Below are 17,377 nucleotides of genomic sequence, written 5' to 3' on the forward strand. Positions count from 1 at the left end.
TTTCAAAAGATATACTTATAGTATACCTCTGTCGTTATATACAATTTTCTGAATTTTTTTGCAAAATAATTTTTGATTATTTACTTATCTTTAGATTTGAGAACTTAAATTCTTTGATTATCTTATTCTACATTTAGTGCTTAAGTAAATGATATAATATATTTGTTTTGAAGGATTTTAATATATTTTTTTCAAAACAACAAGAATCAAAGAAATAGATGAATGATATTGGATTACCTGTTTTTATATTCGAATTTGATGAATATATGTTGAAGAAGCTTTCTATTCTCTTGTCTTTGTTGTGTATCACAAACTATTGTCGAGATTTCTAGTTGATTTCTTGAGATTTGGTGTTGTAATTTTGTTAGATTAAGTTGCTGCGATTTTTTAGTTTTTTGGATCCGTTGTTTTGGAGCTTTAAGAAGACGTATTTTTCATGAATTACACAAAAGTAAAATATTTTGTTTATATGAGCGTATTTTATAAGATTTTATATTTGATGGTATAAAAGTTAGCAAGCTCTGGTTTTTAGATATTTCTCTAAATTTTCTAAACTTTTTCCCTTTTCAAATAATCATTTGATTAGTGATTGTTCTAATTTTTACAAATTGAGGAAGTTGGTGATTATTTGATAAGTGTAGAATACTCATATTTTCACTTATACTAAGTCCATTTTTCTGATTTGTACATATAGAATAATAGACCTGTTCATGGGTCGAGCCTGGGCGGGCTCGGACCGGGCCTGACTTAATTTTGGACAAGCCCCAGCCCGCCCATGCCCTTGAGTTTTTTAATATTTTTGAGTCCAAGTTTGAAAAGCCCGGCCCGATCAATTATTAAACCTGTAAATAGAGGTCGGGAATGGGCGGGCTCTGGTCGGGACTGGCCTGGCTCGACCGACAATTCAACGCAAATATTCAAATTTAAATCCAATTTTAACACAAATATTTAAAATTTAAACCTAATTTATTATTAATAACAATAGGTAGCTAAATGGTATATAGCATTTAATTATAAGTTGAAGATCACAGGTTCAAGTGCTAGGTGTGACATTTTTTTTTTCTAACTAAACTAAATATCGGACTGGACCGGGCTTGTACACAAAAATCATTGTCCAAGCCCGGTCCGAAGAGTGCGGGCCTAGACGGTGCCGGGCCAATGAACAGGTCTATAGAATAATATTATTCTGTAGCAACTAGGAAGCTAATTAACTTTGTTATTAACTGTTGATGTCAGCAAATTCTGATACCCTGAAGTGATAAATTTGGACGTTCTCAGCATCAAGCTTCTTGAAATTACTGCGCTTTCTGGTCACAAGAAATTTTCCCCAACTATAAGGCTTATATTTGGCAGGGTTTTGCTCATCTAAAATCTCCTCCAAGGGCTTCACCATGGTGTAGTGTGCTGGATTGAAGAAGAATGGAATTGAAAATCTTTCCCTTTCAGAGTTCACCTTCACTCTGTGCTCCACACTCTCATAAGCATCATTGCTCCATACCTGCAAAAACAATTGATAAGTATTACAGGTGAATCGCAAAAGTCTCGGAGTAGAGACGAATTATGATTCCCCAAATCACAGTATTAATGGATAAGTAAATTTGGATTGGAGAATAAACAATGGTACCTGAATAATGTCACCAACATTGATAATATAAGAATTTGAGGTTGGCTTGATCCAGGTCCATTCTCCCGATTTTGTTTTCACTTCTAGCCCTCCGACATCATCTTGAGCAAGAATGGTCAAGGCACCAGCATCCTTATGTCGACCAACGCCAAGAGCCAAGTCAGGAATAGGGCAAGGTGGATAGTGATTGAGCCTAATGAAAGTGGTTTGACCTTTGAAGAATCCATGAAACCTATCTGGCTCCAAGCCTAGGCTCAGAGCAATAAGCTCCGTCAACTTGTAAGCTAGTTTTTCCATTTCTTTAGCATATTCTTCACAGATTTCCCTGTTCAAGGCAAAGAGATTAATCAAAATATTAAATAAATAACATAATCAGTGATCACAAATGTCTCAATTGCAATTGTGTGAAAGTATTTTTCATTTCGGTATATTTAATACAGTTACCTTAGTTCAGGGGGATATTCAGGCCACTGATTGTTCCACTTAGTCACTTCATCATCATCAAGTTTAGAAGAAGCAGGAACAAGAGTTGGATTCTCCAACGTAAAATCAAACACTTCTTTCCAGTCTCTAACATTCTTCGTATGCTCAGTATCATAATAACCCAGCACTTTCTTTTCACCCCTCCTAACCTTATTTTTCTCCTCTAGACTCTGACCAAAAAATTCTCTCGACGCAGCAAAAATCCTCTCTCTCTTCTCTAGTGGCACACCATGGTTGATCACTTGAAAAAAGCCCCAGTTTTTGCATGCACTGCCTAAATTCCTAACAAGATCATCGAGTAATTTAGGGTTATCTAGAGTTGCATCAGATGAGTTTAGTAGGGCAAGATCAAATGTGGGTATCCCTTCTGCTTTTATATTTTCTACATTTGGCCTGTGTTCTAGGGCTTGAATGAAGGCTGGATCAACCTCTCCCATGGTGGATTATGATTTTATTAAAGATTTTATCAGGTGGGTCTTTACAATGTTTTTAAGATAGGAAGAAGAGGTGGGGATATTACATGGTTTATATATAATAAAATCAGAGTGAACCTGGACATGATTTTGTTCGATGAGATACAAGAGGTTAACTAGTACGTAAAAAACAATTTGATTTGGAAGTTTATATGAATTGAATATTGTGACTTTTAATATTTTTATATGTTTATTTTAAAAAAAAAAATTATATAATTTAACATGTAACTTTTATATTAAAATTTTCAAGAAAATAAATTTTTTAAATAAATTAATTTGAGATCTTATAATTTTTATTTAATAAATATATAAAAATATTAAAAATCACTATAAATTAAACTCACCCGTTATTAAATAAAAGAAATATATACATAGTAGTTTACATTTAAAAAAAAAGATAAAAGAAATAACTTAAGTTTTATAATTTTATTCATACGAGCCATCAGTTTCTGATACCTTTTGCTTCTCTAAAATTCCAGGTACATTGAATATAGACACTTTCCAATTGAGTATTTTGTTAATTTCAGGTATCTTCCTTTGAACATAAACAAAAATTTCATTTCGAAAGGTTCTGTCCAATGATTTCATTCTACAGAAAATGATGCAATTTTCTTTTCGCAATTTAAAAGTGTCTTTTCTTTTGGGCGAAATCTAAAAGTGTTAATAGGAGTAATCCTGAAAGTTTTATTTCTTGGGAAAAGTAGTTTCACTTTTTGATAGAAAAAGTTGGGTATTTAGTAATCTAAAAGTTAAAGCATTAATTATTTATGTTTAAATTTGTTGATTGAATAGTTGTAATTTATTTATTTGTGCTTCCACCACCATTTAAATCTTTATTAATTTAGCTTTCATTCAATACTGATTATGTTAATTTTTATAGAGTTTAGATAGAAAAATAAAAACAAGAAAAAATAGTTTTATAATTTAATTTATATTTGATTAATTCTAGCTAATTTTAAAAAACTTTGAATGTTCATGTAAGATTAAAGAACTCTTTACTTTGTTATTTATCATACAAAACCGATTTTGTAGTAAATTTGTCTGAGATTTAATGTTCAAATTATTAACCGTTAGTGAATTTGAATGCAAATTGCTAACGGTTTTAATTCTCAAAGTACTAAAGTGTTATAACTTTTTTAAATTTTTGTATGTTCGCTTCGTTAAGAAAACTGCTTTTATTTTTTTATTTATGAGAATCCAATTGCAAAATATTAATATTAATATTTTTTTTGACATTTATTGTAAAAATAAAAAATTAGCCTAATATGAAGAAAATATCTTAAACTATTTTACTATTTGAGCTAGTTTCATGCTTTTCCTTCCAAAAGTTCTTAATTTATCAAAAACATTTTACAACATTCTATGAAATCTCAAATGAATAAGTTTAAATAGAAAGGTAGCAATGTATAGTTATTTATTTATATATTAATGATCTCTTTTTACATCTAATAGTTTATGGACTTTAAATTTACATATGCGGTTTGGTTTGAATCTATTAGCCTCATAACTATTTTATTGATTTTAATCCTTATATTAATTAATTAGAAAATTAACTATAATCCGTATCAAATCAAAATTAAGATGAAATTTATTATTTTGTGTATTTACCTTCTTCAGTCTTTTTTTTTTTTTTCTTTTTTCAGGAAAACAAGTTTAAGTGTTTATATCCACAAACAATGAACATAAGGACTTTGTCAAACACCACCACCGCAGTCTTCATTTTCTTAATACAATCCATCTACTACGAATTTCGACCGGATAGGTTTTTGAAATTGGGTTGGATGCTTATATATATATATATATATATATTCTTTTTTTCCTTTTATATTTAAATTAAGCAAGATGAATATAATTAAGATTTAATACGTGACTTTATTGTGTATTATAAAGCATGCAGTGGACCGTTAAATTAAATTAATTTGGATTTAAAACAATGATTTGCAGAACAACCATCAACAAACAACTCACTCAGATCAAACTCATTGGAATACAGAAACATGCATACATATAGAATTCAGTACTGCAAACAGTCATTCTGATGCCTTAAAATGATCTATTTGGATATTTTCCTTCTCTTGCTTCTTATAATCGCTACGGTTTCTACTAGCAAAAAACTTTCCCCAGTTGAATTCCTCATATTTTGGAGGATTTTGCTGGTTTAGAAGCTCATCTAGGGGCTTAATTTGCACATAGTGAGAAGGGAAAAAGAAAAATGGCATCGAAAATCTTTCCTTTTGGGAGTTCACGACTACTCTGTGCTCGGCACTCCAATATAGGTCGTTAGTCCAAACCTGTAATGAAGATGATTAATTAAGAAAGATAAGTTCAATTAATTTAGAAGACATGCCAAATCAGAAGAATGAGTAACAAAACAGGATTAGCAAAGAAATTATTGCCTTCAGTAAGGACATAAATAAATTAAATGGGAAATCTTGATAAATACCTGCATACAATTGCCAATATTGATGATGAAGGCATTTGGAATTGGCTTGACTGGAACCCATTCTCCATCGGATCTCAGGGCAATTTCTAGTCCTCCAACATCATCTTGGGCAAGAACAGTTAAAGCACCACCATCTTTGTGTCTGCCTACGCCAAGAGCTAGGTGAGGCGCAGGGCAAGGAGGGTAGTGATTAAGCCGAGCAAAGCTGATTTGGTCCTTGAAGTAGCCATTTAAACGATCAGCAGGCAAGCCTAAGCTCAAACAAATAAGTTCCAATAACTTGAAAGCTAGTTTCTCTACTTGCTTAGCGTATTCTTGGCACAGTCCCCTGATCAATACAATACAATCAATCAGTATGTTCTTCCTCCTATTTGAGACATCAAAAGTTACTTTTCCTTTGAATTGTTTTTTTTTTTTTTTTCCAGAAGGTAAGTTAAAGACACCAAGAGAAAAGAATTGATAGCAATACCTGAACTGAGAAGGGTACTGCGGCCATTGATTAGTCAAAGTTCTAAGCTCATTATCATGAGGATCATCAGAGGCAGGGACCAAAGTAGGGTCTAATACCAAGTAATCGAAAACCTCTTTCCAGTCTCTAATATTTTTGGTATGTTCGCTGTCATGATAACCCATAGGATCAACCTCATTTCTTTGCACCTTCCCTTTCTCTTCTAATGACTGATCAAAGAATTCTTTAGCAACCTTCTCAGTTTCTTGACGTAGCTCTACCGGTACTCCATGATTGATCACTTGAAAGAAGCCATATTTCTTGCATGCTTCTCCTATTTTTGAGATCACTTCTTGGATGCCATTAGAGCTTGAAACTGAAAGATCTATAACGGGGATTTCTTCAAGCTGTGTTGGTCTGAATTTAGGCCTTTGTTCAAGGTCTTGAAAGAAAGATGGATCAATCTCACCCATGGCTCCACAAATAATTTCAGATAGTGAGGTGTATTATGACTCGAGCAGCATAAAGACTGAATATTTAATGGTAGAAAGCTTTATAATGGGATTAGGTTTTATGTTTGAGTTCATTGAATATAGACGATCATCTTGGTAAGAAACAAAGAAATTGAGGACGTCGTGGGTGGGTGGGTGGATGAGTGGGCCCTAGCATGGAAGCTTCTGTCTTGTGTGATTTAGCTTATGCTAGCAATTTTTCAATTTAGGCATAAGAACTGGAGAAAATAGAGATGGAAAATTGCACTTCCCATAAATTCACAATCATTTGAATGAAGTAAATAATTATTTAACCAAACGATTATAAATTTATGCGTATAAGTGCATACAAAATCTTATTGGAATCCGGAGAAAGAAACAGAACAGGAAAATAAGAAAGTTGAAAACTTACAGAAACTTCTGTTCTGTGGTGGCAGGTGGCAATAGGAAAGTAGCCCCTGAATTGACAAATTAGTGAAAGGATCACTTTTTTAATCCTTAGGCGAAATTTGGTTGCCGTAGCTCTGTAGTCTGCACTATTCAATTAGTAATAAAAAGAAATGAAATAATATAAAATTAAGGCAAGTAATGAGGCTTGAAGATTGGGAGCTGCACAATCATGTGCATGCAAAGTTAAACTCATTCTCAAAACGACTTGTCATCTCTGCAAATAAAGGGCAATGGTGGATGGAGCAGCTATCAATAGTGCGAATGGGGACCAGTCCAACTACAACAAACCATTACTTTCTAAGGGTAGACAGCCGTCAATTACAAGAGGCACTTCCTCTTAACATAATGCTGCTTCTGTAGTTCAATTATTGGCAATCTCATTCAGTTTAAGCAAATCAAGCAAAAGTCAAGCTCATTGCTAATACTACATTTTGCCACAGCCACCACATGATCATCCCATCCAGCTACCACACAAATCCATTTCTTTATTAATCTCGTGATTTTTCATTTTTGACATTGAACATAAATTGTTAACCATTTGCAACTAGTATTCCAATTTCAACCCTTCAAAAATCTAAATAAGAAGTAATTGTTTAACCTACAGCGGGATGAGTTCATTTTCAGACATAAATAAAAAATGAAACCCACCCTAAAATTAGACAGCTATTTACAAATATGATTGAAATAAAACATGATAAGAGTAGAGAGTTTTCAAGCAGCAGGTACGGATGTGGAAATGACTACATAAGACAAGTATTGTAGCCCGTCCTGCATTTTGCTCACTGCAGTGGTCTGGTCAGTGCGAATAAGTTCAGAGAAGGCATCGACTTTTTCCTGGATTGATGTATTTGGAAGATTATCGTGGGAATCAGCAGCAGCGGTTTTCATGGCAGCTACATAAGCTTCAGCCACATCAGAGATGCCTTAACAACACAATATGAATTAAACGATCAGATAAATTACCTCTTGCCAGAATTGCTCATGGTAAAATATGAAGAATAGGCAGTCCCACAACGAGAGAGAAGACAAGAATTGTCAAAATATAAACTTCTAATTATGTCATGTTAGTTCAGCCATCTTGTCAACAACAGTTTAAATATCAATCACCACACCTGATAAAATTGAAATACAAATATGATAAACTTTTCTTATTCCACTTTAAAATAATCCTATAGAAAATAAAAGGAAATGGTGCTCGATTCAAACTTCAAAACTTGGGGTTTACTCCCCACACCGACCTAACTTACACTTCCAATAAACCTAATGTTTCACCTCAAATACTCTGCCTTCTGATCCTCCGTTGACAGGCAAAAATGGATCTAAGTGCTTACATAGTCATTATGCATGACCTCCTCAATAATGAACAGAGGTGAAATAAATTACCCAAAGAACACAGTAATATAGATGCCTAAATATCTAGAAAATAGCATCAACAATCCAACACACATCAAAGCAAATATATCAACCAGGCATATATGCAAGCATATAATTAAAAAAGTGCTTTAAAGTATTATAAAAGAACCAACCTGTGATAAAACTGTTTGAAACTGCTTCAAGATATCCTGCCATAGATTGTGCCTTTGTTCGAATTACCTTAGCTTTTTCAACAGAATCTTCAGGCCAGTCAATATTCATAACCTCCGCATCAACATCTTCTTCCTGGATTTTGTTAACATTGGATATGACAGATTTTCCAAGCATCAGAAGTTGAGACACAGCTGAACTGCACATTTCAGAGAGCCTCTGCAAGGACAAGCATTTTCATTTCTTATCATACCTAGACAGCTTTGTGAGGTAAAGAAAGCTAAACAAAGAAAACTGTACGAGACATTTTCCATACGTGAACCCCCTCAGAGTGCAGAGTTTCTAGTCTGCTGGCAGTCCTTTGAACTATATCATTTACAGTTAGTCCTGCAATAGCACTTGTAAACCTGCAACGTTTTGAGAAAATCTTACATTTATAACAGCAAAAAAGAGGGTTGAACCAAAGAAACCCAATCATACATCTATCACAAAATCACAACAAGCTGACATCTTCCAGCACTAACAACGGCATTTTGCAAATATCATAACAGAGACCATTTTCAATATGTCATTAACTTAAGAAAATATTCTGAATAAGCAATGAAAGACAACTTTTAACAGGTTAGAGAGACCAATTGGAAGACAGTGACTAATATAAAGAGGAAAGTAGACAGTTAAGATAATTTTCAACATCTCAATATTGAGATAAGTATGATGAGGTGAGACATGGAACTCTCATAAGAAATGACAGAATAAACAGACCCATGTAGAGCACAAAATCACACCTGAAGAAATCTTCCAGTCCATGAACAGTATTATCATAAAAATAGTTTTATGTGCAAAGGAAATTACCCAGCAGCCATGTCAGCAGCTTTGCTGACACTTGAGTCATGTAAATTTTTAATCTCGTCACTACTTCCTTCACTTCCAGTCTCTTTTCTCTTCCCTTTGTTGGACTCCACACCATTCTCATCCATTTCGACACTCAGATTGAAAATTTGTTGGACTAGTTTAAGCTTCCCATCATATACAGATTTCTGTTCCTGTGATAACTTGGCTTTTCTTCGGTTAAATAAGAGGGCATAATGGCTGGACAATGCCTCAAGCTCCTACAGAATAGTTCAATAATATCAATATCAATTATCAGCTCAACAGACAAATTTCAAGGAAAGAGGATATGAAATGACCTCCAACTGTTCTGGACCTCCATATATATAGAAGCACCGATCGAATGTTACTTCCTCAAGTAACTGATCCTCATCAGGCTCTCTTTCAGATCCTTTAGAATTTTTATCAACTTCAATACCTGTCTCTGTGATCAGCAAATCCATGGTCTCCTTTCCCACATATTCAAGCACTTGCATTCCCTTTGCAGTAAAAGATTTTCCACTCTGCAACATGAAGAATAAGAAATATTCACAACAATAACAACCAACATGATAAGGTTCATGCTAACCTCTAGTAAGGATGGTGCAAGAGAACCAGCTCCTCCTGGTAAGCCACCATGTTGAATTGATTCAGCGATGTTCACAGCAGAATTCTCAAGCCTGGATAAACAAAGGGAAAAAAGTAAATTTAATGAAGAAGAGAAAAGGAAAAACAATAGGACACTAAAATGAGAAAACTTGTGGGTGGATCAGGTCCTTATAGATTAAGCATATTTGAAGACATGACCATCAAACTCTACCTAGTTTGCAATATAAACCATTATACCTTGTTTCTGATAACAAATTTTTTCAATAATCAAAACTATGATAAGTTCATATAGAAAGCTACTTACTTTTGTACCAAATTAGACCCCCCTTTCAATGCACTTCCTAATGCTTGCCATGCTCCTGATGCAAAATTCTCCACAGAATGATCAAGAACCTTCAAACCCTAAACTTGTTGAAAAAGAAGAAACAATACAATTCTTACAAAACAAAAGAGGCAACTCACACTAAAACAAAAATTGAGTAAGAGAATTTCCATTGAGCAACACACAATAAACACTCATTAATATGACATAATAGACTTATCTATCATGTTCAAAAGAATGATTAAAATATAAACTCTCTCAAGGAATCACAGGCATGATTATCCTCCCCCAACCACCGAGCAAGTACTATGAAATAAACACTAATGCAAACCAAGTGCTGTTTGCCTAAGTGAAAGAAGATGAAATGCAAAGGAGGCAGAAAGAGGTGAATTACTTCAAAAATAAACATGATACTGTCAATATCAAGTAAAAGGGAGCAAGAGGCTATTGACCATATTTCCACAGTTATAGGGTGTGAATCTTTAGCACATAAGAAAGTAATACCCAAACTGGTGCTCAGTGGAACTTCAATCATGTATTGCAAGTTAAGATAGAACAAGTACGAGCAGGACTTGCCTGTCCCAGGAAGGACTCCTCACTTGCTTTCTCCAATTTATCCAAAGCAGATTTCCGTAGCTTGGACTTCTCATCTTCAGTTTCTTTATCACTTTCAGATTCTTCTTGCTCGTTCTCCTCTTTAGAAGATTCAGAATCCTCAGCAACAATTTGTATATCTGAAATGCTTTTCGCTGCCTTCTCTGCAACCACCACAGCCTACATCCAGATAGAACTGCTAAGCAGAGATTCCAACAAACTACACCAACAAACATTTTAGTTTTTTAGCTTATAATGTCTTTCTGTATAAAGAAAGAAACGAGTGATCATTACAAATAAATACGCTGGAGTCCGACACATTAACAATCCATTGGATGCCAAAGGAATTCTATTTCAGCCATAGGGATATTGCACCTGATAACACTAGGCTGCCTCTAAACAGGTCTTAGTGTATGGAGGAATCTAAGAAGTGGCATTATATGGTACGACAGTAGAACATCCAAACTTCCAGCATTAACTTTTCCACCTACACATTCAACTAGATCACAAAACCAAAATTCATTTGCCACACATTGGCTTCATAAATAGTAAGCTAAAAGTTTCACAATTTCATATTTGAATAACGTAAGCTCCTAACACTATTCCATCATTTAAAAAAGAGGAACCCCTAATTACACTTAAATCACATTCAATTTAAGATCACCATATTACCACATTTTCATCAAACACAAGAAAACATGTAAAACACCAAATTACTCATACCAATGGCACAAACTAGATCCAATTATAATTAGTTTATTTTTTCTTAAAGAAAAAAATAGAAATGCAGTGTCAACAGTGAAAAGAGAGTACATTGCGAGATATTTCTTCGGCAGCCTTTTGGAGATCTGAGAGAACAGAGAAAGGAGAGAAGCCCCAACCAGTTCCCCATCCTCCTCCACTGCTCTTTGGTGGTTCCTCTGCTTTGGGTTCTTGTTTTTGCTCTGTTTCTTGCTTAGTCCGTGAAGTTTTCTTGTCTTCTTCCATTGACAATGTTAATTAGAATTATAATACAGATTCGTGGAAATGGAAAAGGTGGGAATAGTGGAATTAGGTTTCTGTAAACTGACACGACCCTTTTTTCATTTATAAATGAAGACCAGATGCTGGAAGCTAAGACCTCAACATCATCGTCTATAGATTGGTTTGATTCAGCGTGTATTTGAAGGAATTAGAACCTAAACGATGTCGCTTCATGAGATTGGGTAAAACGACGCCATTTTTTCCTTTATTAATGGTTTTCTTCTAAATTGAAAAGCACAATTTTAACGGGCTTAATTGCCAGGAAGAATAGTGCAATTTGCATTTATTATTAAATCTAGTAAGTATATAAATTTTTGCTTTATTCTTTATTGAGATTATTAAATAAATTTATTAGCATGCATTCATTATCATAATAATAAAAATAAAAAATTAAGTCTGTATTTTTATTATTAAAATATAATTATTTAAGCGCATAAAATTAATAATACTATCTTCATATTCTTTGATTGTCCTTATTAAGATTCAGCCTCTCAATTTTATGGTAATTGCAAAAAGGGCATAAATTGAGAAATATATATTTTTTCTTATCATCTATATAAAATAATCATTGTATTTTCTTCAGCATATTTAAGAAAAAAATCCTTATTTTCTTTAGCATAAGAACAAAACCTCAACTCAACTGCATGATAATGTTGTGCGGCTTGTGCCTATCAAATTGTTTTCTTTTTTATCAATAGAATGAAATTATTTATTAAAAAAAAAAAAAAAAAAAAGAGGAAAAGAGGTCCTTATGGAACATCAAGCTAGCCTACACTTAAATTTTATTTAAAAAAATAAAAATAAAATGAAAAGATGGAACCCTGTTCGGCAGATTATGATTTCTCCTCCAATCCAAGTGGGGATCTTGATTCTTTACTCATCTGTATATGGAGTGGCCGGCAATGATTAACACAAAATGCTTGATTCATGTCTGATAAAATTATTAAAATGTAAAATAAAACCGCTTATCCCCATAAGAAAATCAAAAGAATTTAACAGGAATCGGTGTACACACGAGCAAGCCTTGTGCTTATTTTTTATGGGTGACATCTCCAAGGTTTTCTGCTGAATAAACCAACGTTTGGAAAGTTAGAAGAACAAGAAAGAAAGAATGAAAGAAAAAAACGCCCTGTCACCATGCACATTCTTATTTCTGCTTCCCAAGGACATCACAGAAACTTTCTCTCTATGCCTCTGTTACAAGATACGAACAAGCTAGGCTGTCTCCAAAGGGCCTTATTTTCCCTATTTTGCATAACCTACGCAGCAATTAAATTGATCTGCACCAAAGTAGTAAAAACAAGAAGCAAATCCAGTGATGGAAAAGTGACTAATGTAACTCCTGTTTCGTTGCTAGAGGTTAAGGTTACACTTCCAACTAAGTTAATCTTTGAAGATCAAGCCATAACCAAGAAGTATGATCCATCAGAACTAGCTCAACTTCCAAAAACTATGCTAGGTGAAGGCACTGTAGGCTCTTTGTTCAAGGTCATTCTTAACTGTGGATCCATTGTCACAATTCGAATGATCCGAGAAGGTTTCGTCAAGCCAAATGATCTTGAATCATGGATTAACTTCTTCGGAGGAATTCGTGACGGTTGGCTCTTGCCACTTCAATTTAGTTTCTGGTATGGTGGAGAAGCTTTTATTGTTTATGAATATTTGTGTTTGGGAAGTCTAGAGGAGCTCTTACATGGTACGCATCACTTTCCTGGAATACTCCTTAAATAATTCACAATCAACTATTAAACGATACGACAACTGATTTATATTGACAATATGATATAGGAACCGAAGGAATTCAATTTACAGCTTTAAGTTGGGAAGTCAGGAAGCATATAGCACTATGTGCAGCAATGGCAATAGCCTACCTTCACAACCAAGTTACCAAAACTGGCAACAATGTTGTCTGTGGAGTAGTTAAGGCAAGCAATATCTTGATTCGGACCGATTGCTCTGCGTGCCTCTCCGGCTATGAAACACCTTACCTTGTTCCTCCAGCGACAATCATCAGAAGAAATCCTGGCAGAGTTGCACCAGAACTAAGATCAAGTAATCAAAATTATCCGAAAATGTTTACCTCAAAATCAGATGTTTACAGCTTTGGAATTCTGTTATTAGAGCTCATTACTGGGAAGAGGCCTACTGTGACCAACTTGGCAGAATATCTTATAGAAAAGATCAAAAAGAAAGAAGGATTGAGAAGCATATGTGACTCAAAAATGGAAGAAGCGAAGGAGAGTATGAAAGAAATGATCGGAATTGCTCAGAATTGTCTCTCATATGATCCAAAAGACAGGCCTTCCATGGACAGAGTGGTGCAGATGCTTCAACAATTGAAGGAGTAGTCCTTCTTTTCTTTTGAATCATGCTTATTTTATTGAACGTATTGTTTCATTTTATTACTCCAGAATATCTTTTAACAAGTAAATATACATGTCACATGAGGATGTAATTAAGTCAGAAACAATCAAAATGTATCTAGATATCGGATTCATGAAATGCATCATTCTTCTAGCTTTTGGAATTTGTATTAGTGTGAAAGAAAATAGTTATAACTTATAAGCTTAATTAATGAAGAAAGAAAACGAGAAAAGAACTGCCGCTGTTATTAGAATTGCTGATGTTATACAAGGTAATTAGAGAGGGAAAATCCTTTTTAAAAGAAAATAAAAAGAGAGAGAAAGAAGAACGAAATGAGCAATGAAATAAAAATCTCTAATTAAATCAAATATCAAGTAAGAACTTCCATTCTATAGAGAGTGACAAATGCCAAAAAAAAACATTACATATCCTGGTCGGGAAGTTCATCAAATGACACAGAATTTTTAGTTGTGTAAATATAGCTTTTCAGAACTACAAAAAAAAAAAAAATCAAGGATATATTAATTAGTAGCCTGGGAACATTGGTGGAGGTGGTGATGAATATTGGAACCCAATGTTTGGTGGGAGAATGAAGTCTTCTGGTGGTGGAGCTGCAACTGTAGGAGTAGGAGGAGGAGATGAAGTTGGTGGTGGCGGGGAGAATCTTGGTGGTGGCGGGGAGAACCTTGGTGGTGGTGGTGAATAGATTGGTGGTGGAGGTGAGTGGACTGGAGGTGGTGGTGAGTGGACAGGTGGTGGTGGAGAGCGGACTGGTGGTGGTGGAGGTGAGTAAACCGGTGGAGGTGGGGAGTGCATTGGAGGTGGTGGAGAAGGTGGAGAAGGTGGTGGAGGTGAGTAAACCGGTGGAGGTGGGGAATGGACTGGTGGTGGGGGTGAGTGTACCGGTGGAGGTGGAGAATGGACTGGTGGTGGTGGGGAAGGTGGTGGAGGTGAGTATACTGGTGGTGGTGGAGAATGGACTGGAGGTGGTGGGGAGGGTGGTGGAGGTGAGTACACTGGTGGAGGTGGGGAATTTACAGGTGGTGGTGGAGATTGAGTTGGTGGAGGGGGTGATTGACCTGGTGGTGAAGGAGATTGTTCAGGAGTTGTGGGAGGAGGTGACTGGCCTGGTGGTGATGGAGATTGTTCAAGAGTTGGTGAAGTTGGTGATGAGAGAGGAGATTCAGGAGAAGGTGTTGATGTTGGTGATTGAGGCTCTGACTCTGGAGATGGGGTTGGTGACGGTTCTGATGAGTTATATTCAGGTGATGGTGATGTTGTTGGTGAAGTAGGTTCTGAAGGCTCAGGAGATGGTGATGGTGATGTTGTCGGTGAAGTAGGTTCTGAAGGCTCGGGAGATAGTGATGGTGATGTTGTCGGTGGAGTAGATTCTAAAGGCTCGGAAGATGGTGATGGTGATGTTGTCGGTGAAGTAGGTTCTGAAGGTTCAGAAGATGGTGATGGTGATGTCGCTGGTGGAGTAGGTTCTGAAGGTTCAGGAGATGGTGATGGTGATGTCGTTGGTGAAGTAGGTTTTGAAGGTTCAGGTGATGGTGTTGGTGACTCTCTGTGCCCACCTGGACTAGGATTATACGGCTCTGACGATGGCGTTTGAGGTGTAGGGACTTCTTGTTGGGGAGGAGATGGTGATGGTGTCGAAGGTGTTGGCACATAAGGTGTCGAAGGTGTTGGCACATAAGGTGTTGAAGGTGTTGGCCCGTAAGATGTTGAAGGTGGCGTTGAAGGTGTCGGCACATAAGGTGTTGAAGGTGTTGGCACTGAAGGTGTTGATGGCCTAGGAGATGATGGTGTTGAAGAGCCTCCTCCTCCGGAACACTTGTCCTTGCTGCAATCCACAGGCCAGCTCACAACAGGGTAGCATATCCTGGCGGACTTCTGGTAAGGCCTGTCAGGCAAGCAGTTATTTCTATCATCCAACACAACATCTTTATCAGAAGATGAAATGCATGATTTAGCCTCTCCCTTGAAGTAATTAGATGAGAATGTGAAATTTGACAAGCTTGGCAAGCTGCAAAGGGTCTCAGACACAAATCCTGTCAGCTTGTTGTTTGCCAAGTTCAATTGCTCAACATTCTTTAGGCCTGAAAAGCTGCTTGCCAAACCTCCTACGAACTGATTGTTACTGACATCAAGCACAGTTGCGTTGCTAAGAATTCCTATCTCTGCTGGGAAGCAACCGCCGAGGTTATTGCCAGTGAAAATAATCTCATTCAAGTTAGGCATGTTGCCGATGCTGTGAGGAATGCAGCCAGTGAAATTGTTGTATGCAAACACCACAACAGAAACTGTGGAGTTGCCTATTGTGTCAGGAATGTTGCATGTGAACCGGTTGTTATTCAAGATCAAAGCATCGAGATTCATCTGAAAGATTTCTGGAGGCAAACAGCCCTCGAAATTGTTGAACCTGATATCAATATACTTGACGTTTGGCCATTTGAGAACAACATTGGGGAAATGACCAACAAAACGATTGTTACTGATATCAAATTCATACATAAATTTAAGCTTGGACAAGCTTTCAGGTACAATTCCACAAAACCTGTTAGAGTTGATGTGGAACAATGCAAGATCTGTCATAAGCCCCAATTCCGGAGGAAGGAAACCGGCAATGTCAGCTTGGTTAAGATCAATGCCGGCAACAACACTCAATTTGGGGTCATCAAGCGCAGGTGCGCAAAACACACCATTATAGGCGCACACATTGGCACCATTCCAGTTGCTGGTGGTGTTGAATGGGTCAGAGTACATAGCCTTTTTCCAGGCCTGGAGGGCAATGTATGCTCTCTTGAGCCTCTGGTTCGCAAAGGTTACTTTCACATCGACCTCATGCTCGTACTCGTTAGGAAGTTCTTCATTTTCTTTGAGCGATAGGAGCTGGCGACCGGTAATGAAAGATACTTCAGCATCGGTTAGGGCAAACGAGAATGTAGAGAAGGAAGAGAATAAAAATGTAAAGAAAAGAAAGCAGCCCGAGGCTCTTAGAAGGTTCTCCATGCTTACCCTGACCTCGGAACACCCAAGGCTGCTTATAGAAGACAATGATGGTAGGGGAGGCTATATGAAGGGTGAAGGATATGAAGACTTGCCAGCCATTGAAATGCCGTGGAAACCGATCATCCAGTTTTAGGCGCCGAAAATTTGTGGTTTAGTTTCATGCAACCACAAAATTTTTTGCAGTTTTTCTAAATTTAGAGGGAAGAGTTTGCTTGGATTAAGGCCATCCTTTAACTAACATGTGTAAGAGTTTGGACAGGAATGGTTTTTGGAGAGTTACTCTGTCATCTATATACTTATTATAGAAAGAACAGACCTAATGCGTTGCTTCATCAATATTTTGATACTTGTCACTTTTTTTCTTATACCATGAATGGGTTATCTTGTTCAAATTCAGCCCAAATGGATGGTTAAATTGTAATTAGATATTATAGATCCGTGTCTTTTTTTTTATTTTTCATTAAATACTCAGTTAGGTGATTTCATTTTTTGATATGAAAATCCTAAACATCTTTTTAAGTTCAATGGCTCAGATTTAAATTATGTTTGTGAGTAGAAGTTCTTATTTGTAGTTTTGGTAGTTGACGGATCATGTCAGGATGAATGGAGAATAGGGTTCAATCTCTTGCCACTGGGTAATGAAGGAA

The 17,377-nt window shown here is 36.1% G+C and overlaps 5 protein-coding genes across 5 annotated transcripts; 1 reads left to right on the forward strand and 4 right to left on the reverse strand.

Moving 5' to 3' along the window:
• Positions 1–986: 986 nt before the first annotated feature.
• LOC8275566 (jasmonate-induced oxygenase 3) lies at positions 987–2,632 on the reverse strand. Its single transcript, XM_002519110.4, has 3 exons — positions 2,069–2,632; positions 1,625–1,949; positions 987–1,498 (listed from the first exon to the last, which is right to left on the reverse strand). Exons 1-3 carry the CDS (start codon positions 2,542–2,544, stop codon positions 1,220–1,222), a joined length of 1,080 nt encoding a protein of 359 aa, XP_002519156.2. The 5' UTR covers positions 2,545–2,632; the 3' UTR covers positions 987–1,219.
• Positions 2,633–4,532: 1,900 nt separating this feature from the next.
• Positions 4,533–6,177, reverse strand: LOC8275565 (protein DMR6-LIKE OXYGENASE 2). The gene is made up of 3 exons (XM_002519109.4): positions 5,493–6,177; positions 5,024–5,351; positions 4,533–4,871 (listed from the first exon to the last, which is right to left on the reverse strand). Exons 1-3 carry the CDS (start codon positions 5,942–5,944, stop codon positions 4,611–4,613), a joined length of 1,041 nt encoding a protein of 346 aa, XP_002519155.2. The 5' UTR covers positions 5,945–6,177; the 3' UTR covers positions 4,533–4,610.
• Positions 6,178–6,877: 700 nt separating this feature from the next.
• Positions 6,878–11,480, reverse strand: LOC8275563. Its single transcript, XM_002519107.3, has 9 exons — positions 11,142–11,480; positions 10,311–10,508; positions 9,717–9,814; positions 9,393–9,483; positions 9,124–9,327; positions 8,789–9,045; positions 8,253–8,343; positions 7,939–8,155; positions 6,878–7,335 (listed from the first exon to the last, which is right to left on the reverse strand). The coding sequence occupies exons 1-9, from the start codon at positions 11,313–11,315 to the stop codon at positions 7,124–7,126; spliced, it is 1,542 nt and encodes a 513-aa protein (XP_002519153.2). The 5' UTR covers positions 11,316–11,480; the 3' UTR covers positions 6,878–7,123.
• Positions 11,481–12,488: 1,008 nt separating this feature from the next.
• LOC8275562 (probable inactive receptor kinase At1g48480) lies at positions 12,489–13,699 on the forward strand. Its single transcript, XM_002519106.4, has 2 exons — positions 12,489–13,047; positions 13,140–13,699. The coding sequence occupies exons 1-2, from the start codon at positions 12,489–12,491 to the stop codon at positions 13,697–13,699; spliced, it is 1,119 nt and encodes a 372-aa protein (XP_002519152.3).
• A 240-nt stretch (positions 13,700–13,939) lies between these two features.
• Positions 13,940–17,295, reverse strand: LOC8275561 (pollen-specific leucine-rich repeat extensin-like protein 1). The gene has a single exon (XM_002519105.4). It carries the CDS (start codon positions 16,728–16,730, stop codon positions 14,241–14,243), a length of 2,490 nt encoding a protein of 829 aa, XP_002519151.2. The 5' UTR covers positions 16,731–17,295; the 3' UTR covers positions 13,940–14,240.
• Between the last annotated feature and the right edge of the window lie 82 nt (positions 17,296–17,377).

The sequence above is a fragment of the Ricinus communis genome, chromosome 5 (genome assembly GCF_019578655.1).
Source record: "Ricinus communis isolate WT05 ecotype wild-type chromosome 5, ASM1957865v1, whole genome shotgun sequence".
In the NCBI taxonomy this organism is placed as follows: domain Eukaryota; kingdom Viridiplantae; phylum Streptophyta; class Magnoliopsida; order Malpighiales; family Euphorbiaceae; genus Ricinus; species Ricinus communis.

What these genes read in the sequence shown, in the direction of transcription:
- LOC8275566 (XM_002519110.4), bottom strand. Translation starts at nt 2,544, where the DNA reads ATGGGAGAGGTTGATCCAGCCTTCATTCAAGCCCTAGAACACAGGCCA. An exon ending in GAATATCCCCCTGAACTAAG is followed by an intron (nt 1,950 to 2,068) that starts GTAACTGTATTA and finishes TGCCTTGAACAG; the next exon opens with GGAAATCTGTGAAGAATATG. An exon ending in ATGTTGGTGACATTATTCAG is followed by an intron (nt 1,499 to 1,624) that starts GTACCATTGTTT and finishes TTGTTTTTGCAG; the next exon opens with GTATGGAGCAATGATGCTTA.
- LOC8275565 (XM_002519109.4), bottom strand. Translation starts at nt 5,944, where the DNA reads ATGGGTGAGATTGATCCATCTTTCTTTCAAGACCTTGAACAAAGGCCT. An exon ending in CAGTACCCTTCTCAGTTCAG is followed by an intron (nt 5,352 to 5,492) that starts GTATTGCTATCA and finishes TGTATTGATCAG; the next exon opens with GGGACTGTGCCAAGAATACG. An exon ending in ATATTGGCAATTGTATGCAG is followed by an intron (nt 4,872 to 5,023) that starts GTATTTATCAAG and finishes TCTTCATTACAG; the next exon opens with GTTTGGACTAACGACCTATA.
- LOC8275563 (XM_002519107.3), bottom strand. Translation starts at nt 11,315, where the DNA reads ATGGAAGAAGACAAGAAAACTTCACGGACTAAGCAAGAAACAGAGCAA. An exon ending in CCGAAGAAATATCTCGCAAT is followed by an intron (nt 10,509 to 11,141) that starts GTACTCTCTTTT and finishes ATCTGGATGTAG; the next exon opens with GCTGTGGTGGTTGCAGAGAA. An exon ending in AGGAGTCCTTCCTGGGACAG is followed by an intron (nt 9,815 to 10,310) that starts GCAAGTCCTGCT and finishes CAACAAGTTTAG; the next exon opens with GGTTTGAAGGTTCTTGATCA.
- LOC8275562 (XM_002519106.4), top strand. Translation starts at nt 12,489, where the DNA reads ATGCACATTCTTATTTCTGCTTCCCAAGGACATCACAGAAACTTTCTC. An exon ending in TCTAGAGGAGCTCTTACATG is followed by an intron (nt 13,048 to 13,139) that starts GTACGCATCACT and finishes AATATGATATAG; the next exon opens with GAACCGAAGGAATTCAATTT.
- LOC8275561 (XM_002519105.4), bottom strand. Translation starts at nt 16,730, where the DNA reads ATGGAGAACCTTCTAAGAGCCTCGGGCTGCTTTCTTTTCTTTACATTT.